Below are 26,078 nucleotides of genomic sequence, written 5' to 3'. Positions count from 1 at the left end.
TCATGGAGTTTGTGAGCTTATATGGTTGAAAGGCTTGCTTCAAGATATTGGAGTCCAAGTTTCCAAACCCTATGATGTTATATTGTGACAACAAGGCTGCTATTAGTATTGCTAATAATCCAGTACAACATGATCGAATTAAGCACATTGAAATTGACAGGTTTTTTGTCAAAGGAAAGTTGGAACGAGGGCTTATTTGCATGCCTTTTGTGAGGTCCGGAGACCAAGGGGCAGATGTTTTCACCAAGGGTTTGAAAGAAGGAGATTTCCTTCCTATTGTAGGCAAGTTGGGCATGACTAATATCTATGCCTCAACTTGAGAGGGAGTGTTGGTTGAGTTCTACTAGGAGTCCAATTCTATTAGAGTTTTTATTCATGTAAATTTCTATTTCTTGTTACCCAAGTAAAGGTATTTATGTAATAGTGTATTTTCCACTTAATTATAAATAGAGGGCTTGAGATCACATTGATCAATAAGCCATTCTACCACAATCTACTTTTTCAACAATATGAAGTATGGAAAATAGGGAATCAATCAAGATGACCATTCCTGTCCATGGTTCTTATTCAAGGGAGATGTGATAGAATTCTAGACTAATATGAAGTGTCTTGGGTATTGCTGGAGGAAATGTCAAAGCTTGACTCTGGTTATTGTGTTAACTCCTTGAATTTCTCACAGTTAGCTGCTATAAGATTAACCAGATCATCCGGTAATCCAAACTTCCAGTTATTAGCAAGTATTTTGAATTGTCTTTAATTTTTTTGGTCATCATCTTGTATCAAAGGATACCTGTTACCTGCCATGAAAATTGTTAGAAGTAGGTGTTAACTTTTGAGTCCTCATTTTGTATCACAGGATACCCGTTAGCCTGTCAGCTGCCTTATGAAAAATATTAAACCTATTCATCTCCTAAGCAATGCAATATTAAATGCTGAGTTTGGTGCCTTTGACTGAATGGAATCCCTGTGAAGACAAATAGTAGTTTTCACAAAAGTATCCTCGATATCCATGGCTTGTCATTTATCGGTGTTTCTGAAAGTGAAAAATAATTGACGAGAGGGTTGAACATTTAACATTTTCCAGTCCCATACAGGCTGTCTTTAGAAGTCTCCAATGTCACCCCAATGTTCCTTTAATAAATAAAAAAAGCCATCTATTGGTTACATACAGAATCAGGGATTGAAGGCATGGAAAAAAAACAGATTTCTAACATCAACTACCTACAACTAAAAGACATGCAAAATCAATTTCATGTCAAAAGCAAAGTACAGATAACCTACCAGATCAGCAACAGAACCACCAGCCATGTATTCCATAAGTATCCATATTTTGGTTTGGTGAAGGTATGATCCATAGTACTCTGTAACATATGGAGAACGGCATTGGGACAAAACGGCAATTTCCTGAAGGATAAGAATCAAAGAACGTAAGAATTAAGGAAAAACTTCAATGCCAAACCAAGAATATAAAAGAATACCTTTTGAATGTCTTCAATCTCATCCTCCCTGAAAAAACAAAAAAAGCACATGATGAGAACACTTGAAGATGAAATTACAAGTTTAAATTTGAATTCTCTTACATACAGAATGCTTGTCAATTCAAATCATCAAGCAAAACCAATGTTTAAGAGACCACTTGTGTTTCACAAACATTATACTAAATTTTGCGCCGAATTTCACAGGTTTCGACTTTGGCGATACAAAACGCCAAGGCAAAATTAAAATAGTCAAAACTTCACCGAACCATCAACCATTTGCAAAATATGGAGATATTGTATAGTTTCACAATATCTATGAGAGAAATCGCTTACAAAAAGAAAATGTTCCACTGATTTCAAGCAAAACTTCGACAAGGGAGAGAGGGGGGGAAATTTCACCCGCTGTGTGTTTTGAACATTTTTTAGTGGATCTTGCTCATAGATTTTACCAACAAACACGTGCATTGGGTGGATCAAGCCTCATTTCTATTAGATTTTGGAATTTTTCATCTCTAAATGAGCAAAAAAAAATTAAAATGCATGTCAGATTGTTCAATGGCGATGGAAATAATATATGTTGAATACCATGGGCTGAACTACGAACTCACGGTATCGAAATTTGCTTTTGCAAAGAGTTTTTTTTTTTTTTCCTGTTAAATAAAAATTCCTATATAGAAAATCTAAGAAATAAATATGACATACTACTTGTATAGTAATAGAATAAATATCTGATGAACTCCATGGGCCGATCTACAGTCTCACGGAGTAGAAATATTTTTTCAACCTAATAATAATTTATTTAAATTTTAAAAAAAAATTAGTATAACAATTTGATGTGAAACCAATTGTAGGATCAGGGTTTTTTGAGGATTTCCCTAAAATTAAGGGCTGCCCAAAATCTTACAGCAAATAAGTCTAATATTATGGGATGTTTGGGATGGTTTTAGGGTTCAAAGGCTTAGGTAAAGGCCTAGCAGAATTCGGCCAGGCTTTGCATTAAGCGGCTGAGGGTTTTAAACTTGAAATCTTGTTGTAATGACAATTTCAGGCCTGCATTTAACAGGTAGGGTTTACAAACTACAAGCTAGTTAGGTTAGGAAAGGGGCAGTTGTTGATATTTTGAAATTCCAGATCTGATCCTAATGGGTCTAGTTTTAGTTGGAGGTTTTCTACTTAGCGTGGGATTTTTAGGGAAGTCAACTAGGGTTAGGATTTGGAAAGGGAAGTAGAGCAGGTCATGGTTGTCAAGCTCCCATGCCCGTCGACAACAAAATGTAAAACATAAGCCATACTCAACATCAAGAATCAATGAATCAGTAAATGCCTAAGCGGACACTTTGACAACCATGGTTTGATGAGATAAACTAATGTTTGTGTTATTTTTTTGAATAATTTTTCATAATTATGATTCTTGAATGCTTTTTTTTTTTACGAATGTGACTATTGAATATTTGTTTAGCTTATTAGAGAAAGAAGTTGTATTGAAAAGTAGTTTAAAAGTAGTTGTATTGAAAAAATTTGACCCAACCGCTTTGATCGCCTTATGACCACTTAGGCGCCGCTTTGTTGCCTAATCGCCTAGATGGAGCCCCAATTTCTTTATTCACCTTGACAACCATGGAGTAGGTGTAGGAGATGCTAATCCTAAGTGACTTTGGAGTGTGGTTGAGAGTTTATGTTGAACTAGGGTTTAAGTCTGGAGATTGAAGATGAATTGCAGAATTTTAATGAAGAAGATGAAGTGCAGGAATTTTAGAAGTGTCAGGGTTTTAGGCTTTTCTATGGAACTAAGAATAGGGATGGAATGAGAGGTGATATGAGATCCAACCAGAAGGGAAGGAAAGGTAAGGGGGAGGGAATTAGTGACCTAATAGGGGAAGGGTGCTGCTGCTGCCGTAGGGAAGAAAGAGACACACAGAGAGGGCCAAATGGGTTCAAGAGGGGAGGGGTAGGGAAGGCCCTAGGTGAGATTGTAGGGGGTAGGGAAGGGGCTGGGGTGTCGTGGGGTTTGGGGAATGATGCTGCCAGAGTAAGGCAGCAAGGGGGAGGGGGAATTAGGGTTGCGCAGGGATAGGAAGGGACTGGGGGTGGCTGCAATTGAAGGGGAAGGGGTGGGGATGCTTCACTTACTTGGAGAATTGTTTAACACTTGCTGGAATTTTCTGAAGAAGAGTGCTAGACAAAGTTTCTGATCTTTGAAGAAGAAAACTTGACTCAAAATCCGCCGTGGCCCCCTCAAACAGGAACCACGATCCTCAAACTCAATATTCTTAATCAAATAATTAGACTTAAGATTATAAAGAAAGAGTATGCCTATTTATATCCTACTAAAAGGCACTAAAGTGGAACACCTTTATAGATTAGGATCCCATTACAATGTATCACAACCGACAAATAATAAAAAGATCTAATGGACTCTAATTATGGACTCTAATTAACACAAGCTGAAATAAGATCCTAATTAACTAAAGACTTTAATTGACACATGCTGAATTCTATTTAACTAAAGACTCTAATTGACATATGCAGGAATTAAAAAAACCTAAGGATAATTACTATCGCCCCCCTGAACGATAACTTGATTACTAAAAGGACCATGCTCTTTTTGAAATTACTATTGCCCCCTCACTTCAAACGGTGTTAAGAAACCATTACGGTTGGATGTTTAATATCTATTTTGCCCTTCTAGAATTAAGAAGCTAAAAAACAATACCATAAGAAATACCAATTCTACCCTTGTATTCTTGTCATTTTAGATTCCAAAAAGTCAAATCCTCATAAGATGAAACCAGGTTTACCAAAAAAGAAAGAAGATGAGATAAAATGCTCTTTTACGATTTATTTATTTTTTTAAATAAAAAAAAGACGCTTTTTTCTTCTTGGTAAGGTAAGAGAAGACAAGTTTTTTTTTCCTTTTCTTTTTTTATTTCAATAAGAAAAGAAGACTAGTAAGCACTTTAGGTTTAGGGTTAATTTTTCCCTAGTTACTAAGGGTGATAATGTAATTTAATATAAAGTGTAAATAAGTAATATAAAATTTTAGCGTTATTTTAGATTTTCTGATGCCATGTCATCACCTAACTAACGGAGCTTAACGGCAAGGGGGGATTCAGAAAGATTAGTAATTTCAAAGAGTATAAGGGATAAAGTAGTAATTAAGCTATAGTACAAGGAGCAATAGTAATTATCCCAAAAAACTAAAGACCACATGCCGAAATTAAAACTTCATTAATTAAAGACACGCTGAAATTAGTCTAAGGGGGGAATAAGGACAAAACTGCCCCCCTATGGTTGGGCCAGCCTAGGGAGGCTTCCCTCTATGGATGAAAAGGTAGTGACGGGCCTTCTTATCCCACTGATTTTGATTCTAATGATGAGGATGAGGATCCAATAGATGTACATGCAACCACAAAGGCTATGGAGTTGAGGCGGGCGATGGCAGAGAGCATGGCATCGCTGGCATAAGAGCATGAGAGGGCTAGAGGCAGTGTAGGATCTTGTCCCCCTAAAGCTACAGGAGCTAAACCATTTGTGACAAGTGGTGTACTTGGCATGTTTAGGAGGTCACAAAGTCAAAGAGATGCTCCTTCTCCATCACTAGTGCCTCCATAACGACAAGATCACTGAAGCAAAATCCAGATGTGTTTAGAAAGAAAGGGGTGAAGGCAGCCAAAGATTGAAGTAGCTTGGAAGAACATGAAGGGTAAAGTCAAAAAAGCGGTGACAAAGTAGATGGTCTTCAACACCATTCCCACCAACACACACAAGGCCCCTATTATCAGACAATGATTGAGATGATCACAAAGGTTGTTCCAAGTTATCATGGCCCCATCCCTATGAGATCATGAATGCCCATCTTCCTACAGAGAAGGAGCTTGAGGAATACATTGCAAGGATAAGGTCTTTCTGGGAGAGTTATGGGGTCACCATAATGTGTTTTGGATTAACTGGTCCAACTAGAAAGTTCATCATCAACTTTGTGGTATATTACGATGGAAGGATAGTATTCCTGAGCATGGTAGAAGATCTCGCTCAAGGTAGAAGATCTCGCTCTTGAGCGAGATCTCGCCACCTTGAAAAACCAAGATCTTGACCATCTCAGCAAGATCTAAGTCGAGATATGAAATTTTTTTTGCGTCAACTTGGTGGCCCATCTCGGTGGAGTTTAGGGTCCCAATTGGGTTGAAACTTGGTATTTAGCCTATTTAAGGCCTTTTGAACACATTAGTGGCCTTGGATTTGTCAGAAAACAACCCTACGTATGATTTCTAAGTCTACCCATAGTGTGAATTGAAATGTTGTAAGATTAGGGAGTGCAAAGTTATACAACATGTACTATAGAACCTTTAAGGCATATAAATGAAAAGGCAAGTGTATCAAATGCATCAAATGACCTAAATGTCATCAAAATTCCATCTATATGAATATCACAATCTCAATTTTCAGTAATGGAATAATAAAATTATACAACCATTAGAAGTTCTATATAAATCAAATCATAAGTTCATAAGACAAGCAAAGAATGATTGATCTTCCTTCGATGTTGTAGATGTGCTAAGAGTAGTTGCAAGTGAAAATCCAGCTGAAATCCGCAAAAAAAGTTGGTGAAAATTGAGAGTTCCAGCGAGATATGGTGAGATCCATGGCAACATATGGCGAGATCTCAAGCGAGATATCCCAACTCTTTACTCTCGATCTCCATCTCGTCTCGCTTCTTTGAAAAAGTGAGATATCTCGTGAGATCTCCCACCATGATCCTGAGATCTGTTGATGCACCGAGGCAGTAAAAGATCACAGGTACATATATGGGCTCCTCCAAGAGGTGGTGGAAGAGGCAGGGTTGACAAACGTCGTGCAGATTGCCATAGAAAATGGTAGCAACTTCAAGAAGGTTAGAGAGATAATGATGCATTCCAACACTTACAACCCGTCTTGGACACCATATGTAGTCAATTGCGCTAATCTCACGCTAAGGGACATTAGGAAAACAAAGATTGTTTAGAGTGTAGTGGACAAGGCAAGATAGATGACTAACTTCATATATAATCACAACTACACTCCAAGTAGGATGAAGGAGAGATGTGATGGTGACCTAATGCGACCTGGTATCACCAGATTCACCACTTACTACATTGCTTTGCGAGTATTGATACCAGATTCACTACAAACTACATAGCTTTGCGGAGTATTGAGGAACAGAAATCTGGGTTGAGTTTTATGTTTTCATCTGAGGATTGGTTTAGTTGGAGAGGATCCAACACTTAGACAAGCTAGAAAAAGTTGGGGATTGTAGTGAAGATGATGGACCCCATTAAAAAGGTCCTACGTTTGGTGGACTCCTCTTTAAAGGGACCCATTATGCCCAATCTATATGCTGCCATTAATGCCAACAAGGAGGCCACACACACAACAAATTCAAGAGGCAGCCAGAATTTCCTGAAGATCATCAATGACAAATGAACTACACATCTTATACATCCACTGCATTAGGCTAGTAGGTAATTGTTATTTATGCAATTAGTGCATAATCCGCAATAGTGATTTGATTTTAATAAGCTATATCTGATTGAGAGTTTTAAAATTGTGCAGCTTACTATCTTAACCTCAAATACCAAAACAACAAACATTTGGGGTAGATATGGAGCTTATTGAAGCGGTAAAGACTGTGGTGGCAAAGTTGGAACAAAACCCAATGCTACACGTGTGCAACAATGAGATGAGATAGTAAGGACTTAACAGTTGCATTTGAATTTTGAAAGAAGTTAGCCAACCATTATTACAAATGATAGTAAATCAAGACTTTCAAGGACGGATTTAGGTCCTTTGGTACAAATGTTGTTGTGCAGGATAGGCATACGATGATCCTGGTTAGATCAATAACTCCTATAAAAAGTATTAATTTTACAAATATTAAGTAATAACTAAATGTTTGTGTTATAATGTAGTTGAATGATGGGTTCTATATGGTGAGAGTGCAAAGAACCTCAGGAGGGTGGTGATCAAGGTCCTCTCGCAGACTTACTTTGCCTCTAGATGTGAAAGGAAAGAGAGCATCTTTTCCTTGATCCACTCAAAGTGGCTGAACAGATTAGGTTCCCAATGCCTAAATGAAGTTATATTCGTTCACTACAACATGAAGTTGAGGCTCTAGCACGTACGCATAAGTGCAGAGTGTACCAGGCAGCAAGATGTGATCGACTTGCCAAGATCTTTCAAGTGGAGTTAGTTGATGGGGACCCATTATCAATTGGGAGAGGGACAAAGGTGAGCCATTGTTGGAGCATCCTAGAAGGAGGCCTGACCCACATATTGCCCAGGAGGCAGCAATGACATCAATTAGGTCATGGTTGGCGAAGGTCGGGTACATGCTCAAAGGCAGCTAACGGTCTTTCCAAAGGAAGTACCATTGCAGATGGGTTGGTCCATAGGCCCAGGTGACGATGATGAGGTTGTGTCTTTTATGTATGGTTAGCAAACTCAGGATCCGGATGAGACCCAACCACCCAGTCAAGCCAGGACTAGTACTAGGGATACTGGTAGAGAATCTCCTAGTACAGGAGCTGAGACTAGCACCGATGGTGGTAATGATATAATACGGTGGTGGAGGACTTCAAAAGCATTATGCAGTACCACTAATGGAGTCAACCGTGAGTCCCATCACATTCACCAAGGAGACATAGTTCACGTATGCCACCCAAGATTTGCAACATTGTGGCATACCTCGTCATATGAGCAAGGCCTCCTCATCTAGGAGTCACTTTAGGGGGCCCTGTGAGAAATTCCACCAATCAAGGCTAATGGATGCAGACATGGCCAACTTAGTAAAATTGATGAAATCCATGAACTTGGATGGCATAGAGAATGTTGGATCTGCATCGTATGAGGCTTATGGGTATGGATATGGATATGGTGGAGCATACGGTGGTTCATCTGCTGATTCCAATAGCATATTTGCACATAAGTATAGGGATGGATCAAGTGCATCAATTGTGGACTCCATCTTGGATCCTGCTTTTGGTGCGTCTGACGTGGTGGTGCTGTGGTGCCCACCGTTGAATGCACGCCATGTGGATCCTATTAAATCCTAACCACTCAAAACATGGCTCGGTTCATTCTAAAGAAAAACCGATTTTCTTTCACTTAAGTTTGTTAAATGTGCACATTGTTTTAAGCGGCTGGGATTTGGTTCAGTTCATTCTAAAGAACAACCGGTTTTGTTTCACATAAGTTGGTGAATGTGCACATGGCGTTTTGAGCCTCTAGGATTTAATGAGATCTATGTGGCATGCATTCAACAGTGGGCACCATAGACGCCACTACATCAGATGCACCACAAAAGCAAGATCCCTCCATCTTTGGATATCCATCAAGACCACCACATCCACTTACCCCATTTCCGCGACTGAGTCACACTCTATGGCCATATGACCTAGGATAGGATATCTACTTTATGTTGATGCGACCTATAGAAGGGCAATAACCGACTTTATGGATAACTTTAGGCATACCATGCCATGACCAAATTATGTCCAGTATTTAGGGTACTCTATAACTCAAGGGATGGATACAACCCAACACAGCAAATTTTATTAGATTAAACTGGTCTCATTCATTATCTATTTTTATTGTGGACTTCTAATATGTATCTTATTCATTCATTCATTCATTGTAATTCATTTATTGGTATACATCATTCATTGTAATTTTGTAATTTTGAACTGAGTACTAAGTTGTACACTTATACTTGTGCATTGGATTCTAATTGTTCTTGTATCTGCTGTTGCATTTTAATGAAAAAATTTATGTTCTCTTGCATAATATCCATATTTACGTTTGTGAAAATGCATGTTCCAAACTGCCAAAACATTTGTTGATCAAGAACACCACTTTGGGTTAAGTTTTAGGGGAAAAGATAACACTTCCATCATGTTTATTGGCCTCAAATTAAGCTGTACATCAAAAAACAGGCCAAAAAACATCTAAACCCACTGAAATAGGGCATTGTACCATGTTTCGCCCAAATTTCAGCAAAATTTTGAAGTTTCAGGTATTTCGACCTACCGAAATGAAACAAAGTTTCGTTCCATGGTCACATAAAACAAGTTTCTCCATGTACACTCAGAAATAGAAACAATTCAACTCAACTCACTATCCCAAATATAGCTCCTTGGTCCAGCCAGACAATCCGTTTCAGCCAACATGCCATTCCACGCTTCAAGGCCATATTTCTTACTAACTTTAAAAAAAAATAAAAGAAGCAGAAAAGAAGAAAATGATATTTAAAGAGTTTAAACAGTTACAATTCCTCATGCAGACCAAACAAACAAAAAGAAATTCTGCAAGGAGCTCAACTAGAAGCAAAGCTCTAGAAGCTAATCCAGTCTTTGATATCAATATGTGTGTGTGAGAGAGAGAGAGTGAGAGAGACAGAGACAGAGAGAGACACTGGTCAAACTGGAGAATAACTGCTAACTCAGAGTGGCCTATATTGGATATAACCTCTTGAGATCACAATATTGTCAGTAACAATGATAGATCTGCAGCACGTGCTTTGTAACCAAATCCAGGTAATATAGAGAGGAGGAGACAAACACACTGACTCAGTTCCATAGATATCTGGTGTTGGATGTTGCTAAATGACTATCAGTCAGCACAGCAGAACAAGAGCCACAAAGAGGTCTGGTTGCAGACCAAACTTTCCAAAAGGGGTCAACTTGGGTATTATTCAAAATTTCAAATCAGGATGATGGGAGACTATTAAGACATCAATAGAAGTTCTGGAACAGGGGTAATTTTGGGTATTGTAATAATCCATGTGGGAGGATCACATGGGAAGAGTGTTCGTAGGGGTCCTTGAGAGGGTTACACAGTGTGAAACTGCAATTAGAGAGGAGGCAGGTGACATGAGTTAGGTGCTTAGGGCAAGCTTGCTTGCTGTAGTGAACTGGGGTGAGTTCACCGTGTTTTGTTAGGAAAGGCACCATGGAATGAATTGTAAGGGAAATTACAGATTGTTATTTGAATTCAATCTGCTTTTGTTTGTTCATCAATTGAGACCCAATTCTTGTATTTATCTTAGTGAGATACATTGTGAGAGATTTCAGGGGTGAGGAGCGACTTGTTGCCGGAAATTTCAGGTGAGCAGAGAGTAATTCACTAATTGCAGAGGTCATTCTGGATTCTTATCAGCGACCAGATTGTAGAAACTGAAAACTATTCAGTCCCTAAACACAATAAAATGAAAGAAGAAACAATAGCAGACAACCAAAATAGAAGGATTTTAGGTGGTCAGCAGGGTGCCTACATTGACGACAGTCTTCACTAACAATGGAGAAAGGGTTTCAACCCTCTCAACGTTTACAAATAACTCCCAGTAAGCCTAATAACCACCCATGTAAACCCTAAATGTCTTCCCAAACAAACCCTTGCACAGAACACAAGGCATCCTATCCCCAACACATGTGGTTGATGGAGTTCCATATAGTCACAAGCTTGGGAGACTTTGACCTAGCCTCAATTGAATGAGGGTCAATGCCAAGATCACCAAAAAAAACCAATTCCAATTGGGAGAAAAATAAGGAATCGTAAAAATTTTGGTTTGGGTGTATAGGGTTAACAATAGAGCATCTCAAATTAGGGTCTTAAAAGGGATGGGGAGTTAAGTTTCAGTCTCAATCAACATCAATAAGTAGGTCTAGGAATTACAAGTAATCTTTGGAGTTCTTGAGATGGGGTGGTTTCCTGGAGATCGGAAGATGATGGGATCTTTTATTGGGTTTTGGGTGATCAGATCTGTTAGCAAACCTACGCAGCAAAGATTTGGAAACCAAAAAAACCACATGCACTAGACAAGATTTTTGAGGTTCCAAAGCCGAGCAGAGATGGTTTCACCATGAGAATAAGAACATAATACAACCCTAATTGTTTTCAACCCGCTCAACCGGTTGAGAAGTGAAACCCTCACTTCAAGGAAAAAGAACAAAATGCCCTTGCACCCAAAAAAAAGCCCAAGACAACAAAACAGGACCTTCAAATAGTTTGGGGCCCACAACCGGTTATTTCAAAGAGCTCCTAATTCTAAACATGACCCAGTGCCCGACCCGACAGTGCTAACATCAAAAAACGACGAACCAAGCGCATTTAGGCCCTGGAAAATTTTACATGGAGAAAATTTGTCTTCACCACAACAAGATCAATCTAAATATCAGGGGTTATATGCAGTCAAAAAAAATGACAATCAAGTGTTGAATTTGAACCAGTTAGTTGAGAAAAGGTTGGTTTCTTGAACACTACATGATTTTAGGGGATAATTTTAATGAGGTGAATTTCCAGCTTTGACGGGGTGATCTGATTCGTCTGGAACATGAATTGGACTTGGGAAATGAGGTACAGGGATTAGGCTTCTGGAAAAACCTGGTAGTCAGATTGATGTAGATCTAAATTCAAATTTAGGGTTTCTAGGGAATACAAAGAAAATGGAGTAGAACTTGGATCTCAAAAGATAATTTGATGTGTTCTACCTACAGGATGAAGGGGATGATGCATATGGGTTGTGGATGCATTTGGAAGGATTTCAACGGTGTACATGGACCATAGGTGGATCCGTAGTAATCTGGGTCTCCAAAAACGAGAATATAAATTAAATGGGAGATAATGGGATTGGAACAATATACCTCCTTACCAAGTAAGACACTTCCCAAGCTGCAATATGTAATGTGCCCCTTCCTCACTCCCACACAAATAGCTGGAGTTATAAATAGAACTAGCTTTCCATTTTAGATTAGGACTTTGTATTCTGTAAGGAGATATACACTTACTTAAATTGAACCAGTAACTGTATATGAATTTTATTTTAACCAACAACAAACCAGTTCAAACTTTAAATATGAAAAAAACTAACTTATTAAGCCTAAATTCATGTACAGTGTACCACTTATTTACCCCTATTTCAGACCACTTAAAAGAGGAACATTACAATATTTAAACCCATGGAATCAAAGGCCCATGACCTATAGAACCCATCCCGAGGCTTGTTCAGAGGAAAATAAGCCCAAATAGGTGCTGGATCTGCACCAGAGTTTCTCAAAGGAGACAGAAAGATTGGCTGTTATTTGTTAATGTTTGAAGGTTGTGAAAGTTATGAAAAAGATGCAAGACCCTCAGTGTTTTCTCCTAACAACCAAACATTTGGAAAATATGAGGAGCACTTTTCATGCACCCTCCAGACAACCTTACTGGTGTAATCAGGATTGGTAGTCGTAACTCGTAAGAGAGTTGGGACTTACAAACTTGTGAATCTGAAACTGGCAATAGAGAATAAAAACCAGTTCTGTTGTCAGTCAATACCTCATGCTCTAGGAAGAATCCACTCTAGGACTTCGCAGGCTGCACAGTGGGTCATCCAAAGGCATGGACTCACCCAAGATTGTTAAATTGAATCAATTGATTATTTAAGAACTGAAGAAGTCCGACATTTCTCTTGCTGAACCTGCAGTATACCAGAACAGAGGGAACAGGACAAAACAACAAAACAGGAGCAGTAACAAGATGTTGATAATGATGCAACCCCAACTCAGGGGCCAGTCTTCTGGATCCTCTTCTAGAGAACAGCATTACTTTAAGGTTGTTCTTTGCTGTTCTAGGTCAATTTTCAGTCAATTGACAGCAGCTGTAGATGGTCAATTATTACCTGCAACTAGGGGGTTTAGGCTTCCAACTCCTGCAGCTAGGGCTGGGGGGGGGGGTCTAGGGTTGATTTAGGTATGATGGGGAAGGACAGTACGATATGGCTAAGCTGTTTTGAGGTGGGAAATTGAAAAAATAAATAAACAATTCTGTTTTAACAGAATTTTAATAACAGAGTTAGTCCTCAAACTAGAATTTAGGATATTAAGGTTTTATAAGTTCTAGGGTTTCAAGGTTAGGGTTAGGGCTGCGGTCGACTATAAGGGATGGTAGGGGATGACAGTCCTAAAAGGAATTATGGTTTGGAGGAATGGTTTCGGAGTTATAATTGAAGATAAACTGAGGGTTTCTAGGGTTTTTGGGAATTTAGGGCAGCAAAGGAATTAGGGTTTCAGATGTAGAACAGATCAAGGATCACAAGAGGAGGAAAATCCAGAATCGAAGGGAATAGAAGGGAAGAAGAAGAAGAAGAAAATATGAGAGAATGAAGAACAAATTGCTATTGGCTTATAAGCAAAACGACAGACAACACAATCTTTCGTTGCAATTCATTCAAATGCCTTCCATCATATTCCATTAGGGATATAAAGAAAGGACAAGAAATAGCAATAAAAACCCAACTAAAATAGAAAAGAAACAAATTAGACAATTCTTCAAGTAAAGAAACCACCAAAACACTTCCTGCATAATCTACTCAATGATAAAAATAAATAAATAGAAGACCGCATCGTGTATCAACTACCAACCCCCTGTAGACCAGAAAACTAAGTTGGCCAGCTGCATCTTGGCTATCCGAAGAGTTCATTCCAGTACAGGCTCCAGCCAAGCCAACACAGCTGTAGCATGCACCAGTCTTGATTCCAATGAAAGAATAATTATTCAAGGCATGTTCATCTCCTCCAGGACACACAACTCAAAAGCTTCATTGGCTTGACCAAACATTGCTGATGCTTCCTAAGCTACCGATAATGTCTCTGGATGACCTCTAAACACACTTCTGATTCATAGTCATATCCATCCAACATTTCCCTGTTCTTTCTGTTGCTGATACTTTTTTAAATAATCTACCAGCTCAATTAAGCCTTACCAAATCATCAAGGTCAAATTCCATCAAATCACACCAACTCATCTAATCACTCCTTCAGCCGGGTAATGTTAGGCATACACAGTGTCCTTCAACACCTTCAACCAAAACCACATTCCCCTTCTTCTAAAACAGTCATTTATCTTAAGTATATATGATAGAATACCCTTGGTAAACTTTGCCTCAATCTTGTCATGTAACAATGTATCGCAAGGTTCCTGACCTCCAGCATATGAGCTAATTTTTAATTTCATTATTTGCAGTTTTACCATCCATCAATCGCAGGATGGTTGAATAGGGAAAAACCAAAAATAAGCTTGGTTCAAGTCTTGTAAGATGTAAATTCATTTACTTAGAGATAGTATTGCCAACAATATGTATGATTCCAAGTTGGTCTCTATGCCATGTCACGGTTTTCATAAAATCAGACTGGACCTGCTGCCAAACCATGTTCAAATGAAGCGGTCCATAAAACCTAAGAATTGTTTAAAAACTCATTTCATGCCAGTGCTGGTTGAGACAACTGAAACCTCGATACTGAAAAATAGAATTTCTTCTGAGTTTTGCTTGGCCTTTTAAGGGTGCATAAAGGGTGAAATTTCAACCAAACAATGCATCTCTAGACCAAAATCAGCAAGATTCGCAAATTGAAATGACAAAAATTTCAAAACATTGTCTTGTGGGTTTCAACAGTTCATATGATGTTTTTGTCTATGGGGCTTTGAAATTACCAAAATTCAGCAAAATTCCGCAGAGATAATGAATCATGGCTCCATGTAAGTCAAATAATTATTAGACTGGCAAGACTATGAGTACCATGTAGTATTAATCAAACTTGTAAAGACTTCCCCTCACCTGTTAGGGAAAGTAACTGCATAGATATGTTAAAAGCTAAGTAAATCTCCTGGAATACAGTGACAGCACACAGCTTATACAAATCCAAATATATAAGTAAAGTGAACAACTTCCTGTCACTGAACTGGTGAACTAATAAGTAGAGACCTTCTTTTAAGTTTTAACAGCGCCTTTTCTAATTTCCAAGAGTAATTTAATGCAGAGATTTAAAATAAAATAAGAAAAAAAGGTGTTCAAAAAGGTTAAAGTCATTTAATAGATCTATCCAGTTTCAAGATGAAATCACAGTTTTACTTACCCTCATTGCGGAAAAGCCTGATGTACTAAAAGGGCAAAAAGAAAGCACATTTTGTTGTGACTAACCTTGGAGACAATGGGGTCCCATAAGTAAATATTTACTTACACCAGTTATCTGAATATATCATGAACATAGACCCTTGCTTTGTGGACAAAGTTAAAATTCTGGAGGATAAGAACATCTAAATTTTTCATGTGCAAGCAAACTTAAGATACAAAAAGATAAAAGTATTAGTTAAGATTGACAGTATCAACATATTATAATCAACTATTGATGTGACTAACTTCAGTAGAATAAATAAAGGAAATTTTTTCTTCTTCTTCTTCTTTCATCTTCCTTTTTTTTTTTTTTTTTTTTTTTTTTTTTTTTTTTTTTTTGGGGGGGGGGGGGTTGGTGAAGGTGTGGTTTGTGCGTAAGGAGTTGGGGCAGGGCTAGTTATTAGTAACATTAGACCTTTGTCCAAAAGGCGAAGACAATTAACACTGAACTTGAAAATTATTTTAAAAAAAAATTAAATCTAAAATTTGTACTCACGCTTCTTCTAAATCAATAACTTTAATGGCAACAACCTTATTCAGCTCCTTGTCAAACCTGCAAATCAAGAAAGGTATCAGGGAACTCTAGAAAAGCGTCATGCCATAAACTTCAATAACCATCCCAACTGGCGCAGCTACTTCATACAAAGGTTAACACTATAATGAACTAGTTCAGAATCAATCTCCGTGAATATAGCAATAGAACCATCTAATTCTACTGTACTCCAGGAAAATGAAGATATTGGTCACTAACATGTACAAACTTATTAGACCACTGAGTTCAGCAGAATCAGCATAACACATGGACCGGGGCTTGTACACCATTTATCATATGACAAAAGAAAGCCAATCCTCACCAGAAGGAGTCTGCATATTATGTTGAACTGTACTTATATGCTGAATAATATGCCAACTCAAAGTGACATGAAACTGATTAACTATAATCGTCAAGGCACTAAATGTTTAAAATAATATCAATAATAATAACAAAAACAACAACAACAACAAGCCTTATCCCAACTAAATGGGGGTCGGCTATTCATCCCCCAAAAAGAAAAAAAGGGGGTTGAACACATGAATCTTTCCCTTCACTAGATTTGAGGCCATACTAGACACAAGGCCTAAGCCATTAGCCATGTATATCCTTTCTCACCACTTCTACAAAGGTTATTTTAGGTCTGCCTCTAATTCTTCTTAATTGCTTCAATCTAGACTAAATTACTTATCCCCTACAAGAGCATTTTAAAAGGTCTGCGTTGAACGTGGCCCGTGCCACCTCAATCAACTTTCTTGTAGCTTATCATTTATTGAAGCCACTCTTAGAACAGCTCCAATATGATCATTTCTTACCTTATCCTTCCTAATTTTGTCACTAATCCATCTTAGCATCCTCATTTCTACAAAACTAGGTTTATTAATATGATGCTTCTTAACAACCCAACACCCTTCACCATGCATCATAGTTGGTCATATGATGGTCCTATAAAATTTTCCTTTTGAGTCTTGAAGGAATATATTGATCTCACAAAACAATAGACGCACCTCTTAACTTCATCCACTCTATTTTAATTCTTTGGAAACATTATCCTATACCACCTTCTTTATCTATGATTGAGCCAAGGTACTTGAGATAATTGCTTTGTGGAATCTCCTCATCAAGTTTCACTTCATCATCCGTCTATGACTAAAGTTCTTCTTCTTTTTTTTTTTTTTTTTTTTTTTTTTAACTTAAAACTGGTTTCAAATACAAAGGATTGGGGGGGGGGGGGGGGACATGACCAAAGTTACACACTACATACTCATTTTACTTAGTCTAAAGCCTATTGATTCCAAAGTTGCTCCCCATGATTCTAACATGGTATCAATCCCTAGTTCTGTCTTGTCTACCAAAACAATACTATTAGCAAAAGCATACACCAAAGAACCTCATCTTGATTGTTTTTGGTTATAAGTATGGGCTTAAAGCTGATCCTTGATGTAGCCCAACTGTAATTGGGAATTCACCACCTTGCCTCCCCCCACCATTATTACATTTTTCACTGAACCATGTACCATCACACACTGCAACATATCTTTTCTCTTTATTTGCTAGATTAACGCTCTAGGGACTCTATCAAAAGCTTTTTCTAAGTCAATAAAGAGCATATGAAAATATGATTAAGAAAATAAAGAAGTTGGAGGATATAATAAGATTTTTTTAAGGCAAGCATCACACAAAGTACAAAAATTGAAAAACTAAAGACAACCTTACATTAAATGAAATTACTACACCAAATATAGTTTAAAAATAGATATTATAGTCTACAAAGGCAATGCCGTTGGAAACTTGATTTGGCAACATGACATGATTGTACAATTCTCTACCTCAACCAGAGGCGGAGCCAAGATTCAACATTTGGGGGGGGGGGCACAATGACCTTTCTACCAATTGTCATTACTCCAAAAACATTGAAATGTCACAAATTAAACCACTAGAGAGCATAACAGATTTGAGAAAATAGGAAGGAGAATTCTGCTACTCTTGGAGACAATTACAGCTTCAATGTATACCATGAAACAAATTTCAACCAAAACCTGCAAAATTTCGGTCAAAATGCCTGCAAAATCTCAAATCAAAACAAATTTCTCAAAATTTTGCACCATTACAATGTTTCAATCAATACGACACGAAATTTTGGCCGAAACTGGTCGAAACTTCGGGTTTGACAAGTTTTGACCAGTTTCAGTCCAAACTCTTTATAAAAGTTCACATTTTCATGCAGAACCTGCAATATTCTTCAGCTCGATTTTTGTTGGTTTCTACCCCCATTTCAGCAAGTTTCAACAGCTCATTTACCTTCAAACACCAGTTTTGCACCTCCATTGGCCATTTTTTGAGAATCTTGCAAGGTGGGTTTTCCATCATATCTCCAAATTGATGTTCCAACTTCCAATATCTTTTTGTCATTTCTCTCCACACTTTTTCTTTTTATTAAAAAAGAAAAAGGAGAAAATATATGTTCCATTTTTCTGTTAATTGGAGTTCCGGGTATGGGGTTATATGGTTCCAAACTTCCAATGAACCAACATAATTGATCTTGTAGGATTCCCAAGAAATTCTTCGCTTTCCAAACTTTCCTTTTTTTATTTTTGTTTTGTTCGTGCCTCAAATCATGTTGGATTTCTTTCAAATTAACATATGTTTAATCTAGGGTGTTGATCTATGATAGTGTGGTACTAAAATAAATTTTTGGTTTTGCTATTTTTTTATTTTTCTGTTTTTAAAACTTAATTTTTAAATTAGGTATATTGCTAAAATACATATATATCCATGATGCATGGGCTTCATCTTGGCCAATGTGAGACACCATCACTTGATTTATGTTGTGACAATGTTGGATCAAATTTATTGTTGTTAATTAATTATTTGAAAAATATTAAAATATTATTTAAAAGTATTTAAATATAAAAAATATATATTAATTCATTTATGTTCTATATTTAAAAATAATAGAATATTAGTAGAAGCATGTATGTAATTTTTTGAGCATATTGTAATACTTTTTAAGATAGTGTGTATTTCTTGTATCGAACACTCTCTTTTAAAGATGTCACACATAGATTCACAACATAGGAGGCCACTAACAACTGATAAGAAGAATAGTGAATGTAATTATTGCAAGAAACAAATAAGAGGAGGTGGGGCCACTAGATTGAAGGTTCATCTAGCTGGGGAATATAAGAATGTAATAGGATGCCCAAGGTGTCCTCAAAGATCAAGAAGGTGACAGCCTCGTACTTGGCTGGTGGAAAGAAAAAGAGGAAAGAGAAGGGATTACCGAGGGAGGAGTTCGAAAATGCTTGTCTAGATGACCTCTCAAAGCTAGGAGAGCAAGACTTTGATTCAGATGAGCCAGCGTAGCATGGAACGGAATCTAACCTAGAGGCAACACAGATGAGAAGAGTGATGAAGATGAGCAGGAAGCAAGCAAGGATAGATGAAACGAGGAGGCAGCAGATGGCTATAGGTTGTCGGTCATCTAGAGAGCCAGCCAGTATGGGAGGCAGCTCCCAAGCCCCTATGAGGAGTTAGTGTGTGAGGGAGGAGATTCATATCCCACAACCCCCAAAACACAAGGCCGAGCTTCATCAGCACATGCTACAGATCCTAATCTTGAAATTCTTTGTACAGATCCAGCCTTTTTTAGGAAGTCAAAGCATAAGCAAAAGAAGTTAAAGCACTCGTGGGGAAGTGTGAAGGAGAAAGTGGGAATGGCTTTCTCCAAATGGGCATTGTACCATAGCATTCCAACAAATACAGCCAAAGGGCCCTACTAAAAGGATATGATTGAGGAGATAGGCGAGGCTGGGAGTGGTATACAAGGGCCCACCCCACATGAGATCTACAATGTGGTACCTGCTTAAGCACAAACAAGATCTAAATGACTACATAGATGGCTTCAATGGGGTGATTGTAATGTGTGATGGTTGCACTGGTCCTACTAGACAGTCCATCATCAGTTTCATGTTGAACTACAATGGGAGGACAATGTCCTCAAGTCAGTGGATGCATCCAGTGAGAAAAAGAAAACAAAACACATTTAAAAATTATAAAAGCAAGTGGTGAGGGAGGTTGGAGAGGAAAATGTGGTCAGATTGTGTCAAATAATGGCTCCAACAACAAGAAATTTGGGTTGAAGATGTGGATAACCCCAGGTATAAAACATGCTTCTACTTCTACTACTAAATTACTAATTTTAAATCATATTACATACATACTTGATGGTTCATTACTAATTTGGACATGCTTATCTAGACAGATATAAGTTCTTTTGAACTCATGTGTTGCTCATTGCATTAACCTCATGCTAAAGGACATAGATCAATGCAATATTAAAGAAAGTAGTGGACTCGATATATCAGCACGTTCATTTATGTTTATCTCTATGCACTAAGGATGATGAGGGACCGGTGTATGGTAACTTGGTGAGGCCAAGCATAACCAAATTTACAACCAATTGAATTGCACTACAAAGCTTTGAGAGCGAGAAAGTTGGCCTTAGGACCATGTTCGACTTGGAGGAGTGGTTTAACTAGGAGGGTTCTTCAACCAAAGGAGGGAGAAGAGCACAAAATACCATACTAAGTGACTCTTTCTGGAATAATGTGAGGATTGTTGTGAAGATGCTTGAGCCCGTGATGCATGTTTTGACTTTTGAGGATGGTAGATCAACAAAGAAGACCTATTGTACCACACATATGGGCTGCAGTAAATTTGATGAAGAAGCAAGTTGCTCAGATTTACCCATAGGGCAACCAAAAAATCATCCAAATCATCCAAAACAAATGGAAGAAGCAGTTGCAGCATCCACTACATAAGGTTGGTGAGTTATTTAGTGGTGGATTTAATTTCATTTGATTATCACACTATTCCCTACTCAACATACTACCTAAATCCCAAGTACCAGTACAAAGACATACTTGGGATGAGATAAGACTTGATAGATGCTGTCCAAAATGTAGTGGGGAGGACGGAACCGAACCTATCTATATATGCAATCATCAATATGGAGGTGAGATTGTGATTTTATACTTCATAATTCATAATTCATAATTCGTAATTCATAGTGTCATACAAAGATATTAACCAAGTTATTCTTTTCACTTTATATTAGATGAAAGCATTTAGGGATGCTAGTAGGAGTTTCCGTTGCTCTGTGGCCATATTGCAACCAGAATCCACCCCTTGGGGTAAGTTAATTCATTATATATTTAATTATTAATATCTATCTTCTACTTAATTAGTCAATTATTGACTTCAGTCTATGTTTATTGCAGCTACATGGTGGTTTCAATATGGCAATGACTCACCCCACAAAACTGTGATTGCATATAAATTGCTCTCACAAACATGTTTTGCCATTGGGTGTGAGCGGAGCACGTTCAACCTTATCCACTCAAAGAGGCGCAACCGCTTGGATGTGAAGCGTCTAGAGGACCTTGTTTATATGCACTATAATATGAAACAGAGGGAGGATTATATTTACATGGGATGGATAGAGAGAACAACATGATCGAGTTGGCTAACATCTTTGAGGTGGAGGATAATGATGAGAATCCACCATTTGAGTGGATTAGGGATAGAGAAGAGTCGTTGCTAGATGAGGCGGGAGGTCGTTCCAACTTCCAATAAATATATTGCAGAGCAAATGGGGGCTAATGTGTATGCCTTCTTGGCCCATCAGGGGAGTGCACATGCACCACCCGCCCGTCCTTCGTGCCACACCCCAATGCATCCACCCAGAGTGAGGATTTGATTGTGGTAGACGAAGCGACTTAGGCACCCCCCGAGGGGATGATGATGATGATGTTGGACCTCATGATCAAGATTCGGCTAATCCTAAGGAGAGACCACCACCACCACCAGTTGAGAGTCAGGGATTACCATTGAGATACACTAGTGACAGTTAGTTCACTACTTCACTCATACAACATTGGATTCGGACCATGGTGGAGCTACATCTCAAGGTCGTGCTGGGCATATACCAGGAAAGGGAAGGGAAAAAAAGCACAAATATGGTACAAAGGACACATCATCATACGGGTCTTACCCTCCGATTGATGCAGCGAGCTTGGTGGGCTCTATGCGATCCGTGAGCTTAGATGATTCCAAAGACTCCACATCTAAAGGATTAGGATGGTATCATGGTATAAACCCACAGATTCTTGGTTACATGATTGTGCTATTGAGGGTATTGGTTCTACTTCTGGTTCCAATTATGGACCTTATGGTGTCCCTCTCGACTATCAAAGTCAGACACTAGTGGGACCTTATGGTGCCCCTCCCAACCACTAGGGTTCTGCTTCAAAGTCACGTACTTTATGGAGCAAATCTTCGACATTAAACCACAACCACTAGCCCCTCCATCAAGACTTCCCTATCCGGATTGTGTATTCCATTTCTCACCATCGGGACATCTTAGCCATGTGGATGAGGTGACATATAGAGCTGCAATTTCGACTACTCGACAACCATATGGCCAATATGTAATGGGATAGGTATTGTCCTTGATATAGGGAGCAGAGCATACAGTGACACTAGTATTAGACCTAGCATAGAAGCACTTTTGTTCATTTGTTGTCTACTTGTCTATGTAATTGAAACTTGAAAGTTTGAAACTTTATAAGTTCTAAGTTCTAAGTTCTAACCATGCTATGTAACATTTGGTACTTCTCGGTTCTTGTCATATGTTAGTATACTTGAATGTTAACTTTTCAGTGGTTTTTTTTGGGTAAAATACTAGTTCATTATGTTTATTATCTTGAAATAGGTAGGAGGCAAGAATTCAAATCATTTGGAGGTTATATAAGGCCCAAAACCCAAGGTTAAAACTTCAAAAAAATAGTACCAGGTTGGAGATTTGGGTTTTTGGCCACGTAGAAACCAAAATCTAAATCCACAACGCATATATAGAATGACTTCCTAATGTAAGGAAATATTGGAAGTATTTGATTCATAATCATGCCAACTAAGTAGATTAGTCAATTTCATACAAGCAGGGTACTATTACTGTAACCACATACAGGTATCATGCATAGTTTGAGAACGACACCAACTCAATCAAGAACTCAAGTCAACTAGATCTTAATTCAACTCGACATATAAAAGACCTGCAGCTCCCTTCGACACAAGATATCTTGTTAGAATCCAATTGAGCTGCTGCATACAATGCCCACCTATTCAAGAGCTTAGTATTGGTAGTATTGACTTGATGATGTCAGGATTCTCAATGCAAACCCAGCTTGCTTACCTTAGGCTATGGTTCCTGCATTAACTGATAATTGAACATATTTATGTCATGTTGTACGACAAGTTGTTCTATAGCAACAGTAGGACATGGTAAACCTACTTGGTGGATACATAGAATACCCGTTCAAAATGTAGAGTGATCAGATGTACTCAATACTAGCAGGTATATTAATTCATTGTGATTTGAACATTCCTATTGCTTACTAGAGTTGTTTTACATGGTATGATTTGATTACTTTTATAACTAAATTATATGTAGAATAGTGTAGTTCAGAACTTTAGCTTATTGAAGTAGTAACAACCAACATTCCACAATTAAACCTTATTTGGAACTTTAAAAAAAATTAAAAAAAAAATCTGATAGCTTCAAGGTTCTGAAAAGGCCTAAAATAGGTTATTTACCACGTTTTGGACCTGTCTATTCTCAAAAACCCACTGAGATGGCCAATTGAGTTGGTAAGAGAAAGAAACATACCCCAACTTGCTAAGGTCATGCCCCAACTTGGTTTTTTGCGGGAGAAAGTCAGGCAGTGACATCAAGATCTTTAACTATGGTATCATGGTACTAATAGGTGCTCAATGCAGAAAGCATTTGACAATTAAAAAACTGTGAAAAACAAGACTAAGAACTGATTTGATATATCAAATGTTATATTGCAAACATCAGACAGTCATTCCAGCTCTCCCTTCAGTCACTGCCTAACATTGTAAGCAATTCAATGCAACCAAGTGCATCCATTCATTAAGTAAAATATATTGGCTCGAACAATGTATTACCCCTCTTTTGTTTAGAATCATGAAATTTATCACTTTTATCGTTTGGGGGAGGGGAGGAGAAGAAACAAAGTACATTGGCTTCTGACATAGAGGACACCTGTTTAGCTACATTTACAAGAAAAGAAATGCCATTGACTAAGTTGTCTTCTAATATCGCCATTTAGAGTCTTCTCCTAGGACACACTCAATGAGAAGCAAGAGAGAGGCAGAAAAAGGTATAAGTCTAGTTTCAAAGGGGTTATATATAAAAGTGGTGATCAATTGGATATGGGCACCAAGTCTTTAGGAGGAAAAAAAGTTGCTAGTTTAAATAATAATTCAGTCTTACTGCCAAGATATAAGTGGTAAACACCAATGAAGATTGATCAATAGTCAGTTGGAAAGAACGTACTCACCCTTTATAAACATCACCAAACGATCCTCTTCCAATGAGCTCCAGCGAACCAAATCTAGATCCAACTGCATCCGCTATAGCTGCTTCATCAGCCATGTTAGCACCCAAACTCTTTCAAACGCTCCTTCTCACCACCTGAAGGTTTAAAATACATGACTTTGAGCTCCAAAACACAATGATCCCCAGGTAGTGGGCCAAGTCAAATGTCTAGACTGCCTTTGCCAACATTCTTCTCCAACCTCCTCCTCGTTGCAGAGGATCAGCATTGCATCAGAAGCTGTACAATAACATTGACTTAATTCAGTCCCAGCCCAAAAGATCATACTGTTAAGTATAGAGTGAGTGCAGTGAAATTGATAAATCTTCCGGCCAATAGGGGAACAAAATGCAGAATGCAAATGCGCTTAGACTATAAGGAAATCATTAGTCCTAGGTTCAATTTAGATAGAAACGGGAGATTTCAGGCCACGGTCCATCTAGTCACGGCAGAATATGAGAAAGAAAGATAGAAAGAAGAAAAGAAAAAACGAAATTCACGCGGAAATGAAACCATGAAACCTTGCAGTCAGCTTGCCAATAGCAACAGCAAACAAGGCCTCCCGGATCGCTAAGTTATATGAGCAGTTATTAAGGATGGATAATCAAAAGTTACCTGAAAACGAGAATTTAAAGCCCAATAGCCGGCTTCTCTAAATTTCTGTCTCTGTTAGATTTATTGCAGTGCAAGGTACTGATCTAGAAGATTTTCAAGCAGAAGACAGAGTAGCCATTAATCCACGTCGTTCCTTCTGTGTGTATCTCTCGGTCGGCGTGGCAAAAGAGGCTTTTTTGCTTCGCCAGAACCAACAAAGAAAGGAACAAGGGAACGGAGAACGGGAACCGAGCCGTCTACCCTACTTGTGACGGCATGGGTCCTACTTGACAATCTGAACAACATAAATCTCAGATCCACAATCATCAGTAACTTTTGTGCCATAGAGTAGTCTTGAGACAGTACGTGGATGCGCATGAGATAAGGAATACACAGCATAGGATTTGATTCTTACTCTTTTTTCTTTTCTTTTTTTAATGGCTTTGGTAAGATTTCGTTTTCCTCTGGTAAATGTGGGCGTTGATGTTGGAGCGTTGAAACCACTACACCTCTAAGGCTGCGAACCATGTTTTATGTATATGGGTGATATTTCAAATGATAAGGATGTATTTATGAGATTTTTTTTACATTTAATTTATTCTTAATTACATGCAAATGATTCCTTCCGCTAGACTGAGATTGGCACTCGAGTGCAAAGGTAGAAGGAAGCTTCGTTACAAGACCCACCTATCGAGCAAGAATGAAAGTAAGTCTTAGCGATCTAACAATGCCAAGTGGAAGGGTTGTCGCTCAAAAGTAGCATTGTAGATAATGGGTTAATCTTCTACTAGAGTTCACATCTAAAGGTTGATTTAGCCCTTTAGTGCCAATGAAGATGTAAAAAATGGATGAGTGTCAAAACTAAAAACGATAAGGTAGAGTCAATTTAAGAGTAATTCCACGAAATAGTGAGCTACAAGAAAATAGACTATGATGGCAAATCTATAATCAACATAAACCTTTAATTCTCTTATACAAAGAAACAATTTAACAAAGATTGTAAATTTTAGAACTAGAGGCTTGGTTATATTCTTAGGGAAGCTATTTTTTTT

At 38.1% G+C, this 26,078-nt stretch overlaps 1 protein-coding gene across 2 annotated transcripts in view; it reads right to left on the bottom strand.

The window, feature by feature from the left end:
* The window catches only part of LOC149004885 (uncharacterized), a 52,776-nt gene extending 27,450 nt beyond the window's left edge, over positions 1-25,326 (bottom strand). For both annotated transcript variants that reach the window (XM_089135536.1, XM_089135537.1), the window contains exons 1-5: positions 25,048-25,326; positions 24,397-24,672; positions 15,935-15,991; positions 1,479-1,506; positions 1,282-1,404 (exon numbers count right to left, since the gene is read on the bottom strand). In XM_089135536.1, coding sequence (XP_088991662.1) covers positions 1,282-1,404; positions 1,479-1,506; positions 15,935-15,991; positions 24,397-24,491 — 303 coding nt within the window. In that variant the 5' untranslated portion in view covers positions 24,492-24,672; positions 25,048-25,326. The remainder of the gene's footprint in view (positions 1-1,281; positions 1,405-1,478; positions 1,507-15,934; positions 15,992-24,396; positions 24,673-25,047) is intronic.
* Between the last annotated feature and the right edge of the window lie 752 nt (positions 25,327-26,078).

The sequence above is a fragment of the Hakea prostrata genome, chromosome 9 (genome assembly GCF_041222555.1).
Source record: "Hakea prostrata isolate BN-2017 chromosome 9, UWA_Hpros_2, whole genome shotgun sequence".
In the NCBI taxonomy this organism is placed as follows: domain Eukaryota; kingdom Viridiplantae; phylum Streptophyta; class Magnoliopsida; order Proteales; family Proteaceae; genus Hakea; species Hakea prostrata.
The sequence above is the reverse complement of the archived record's forward strand: the minus strand, read 5'-3'. Positions and strand labels throughout refer to the sequence as shown.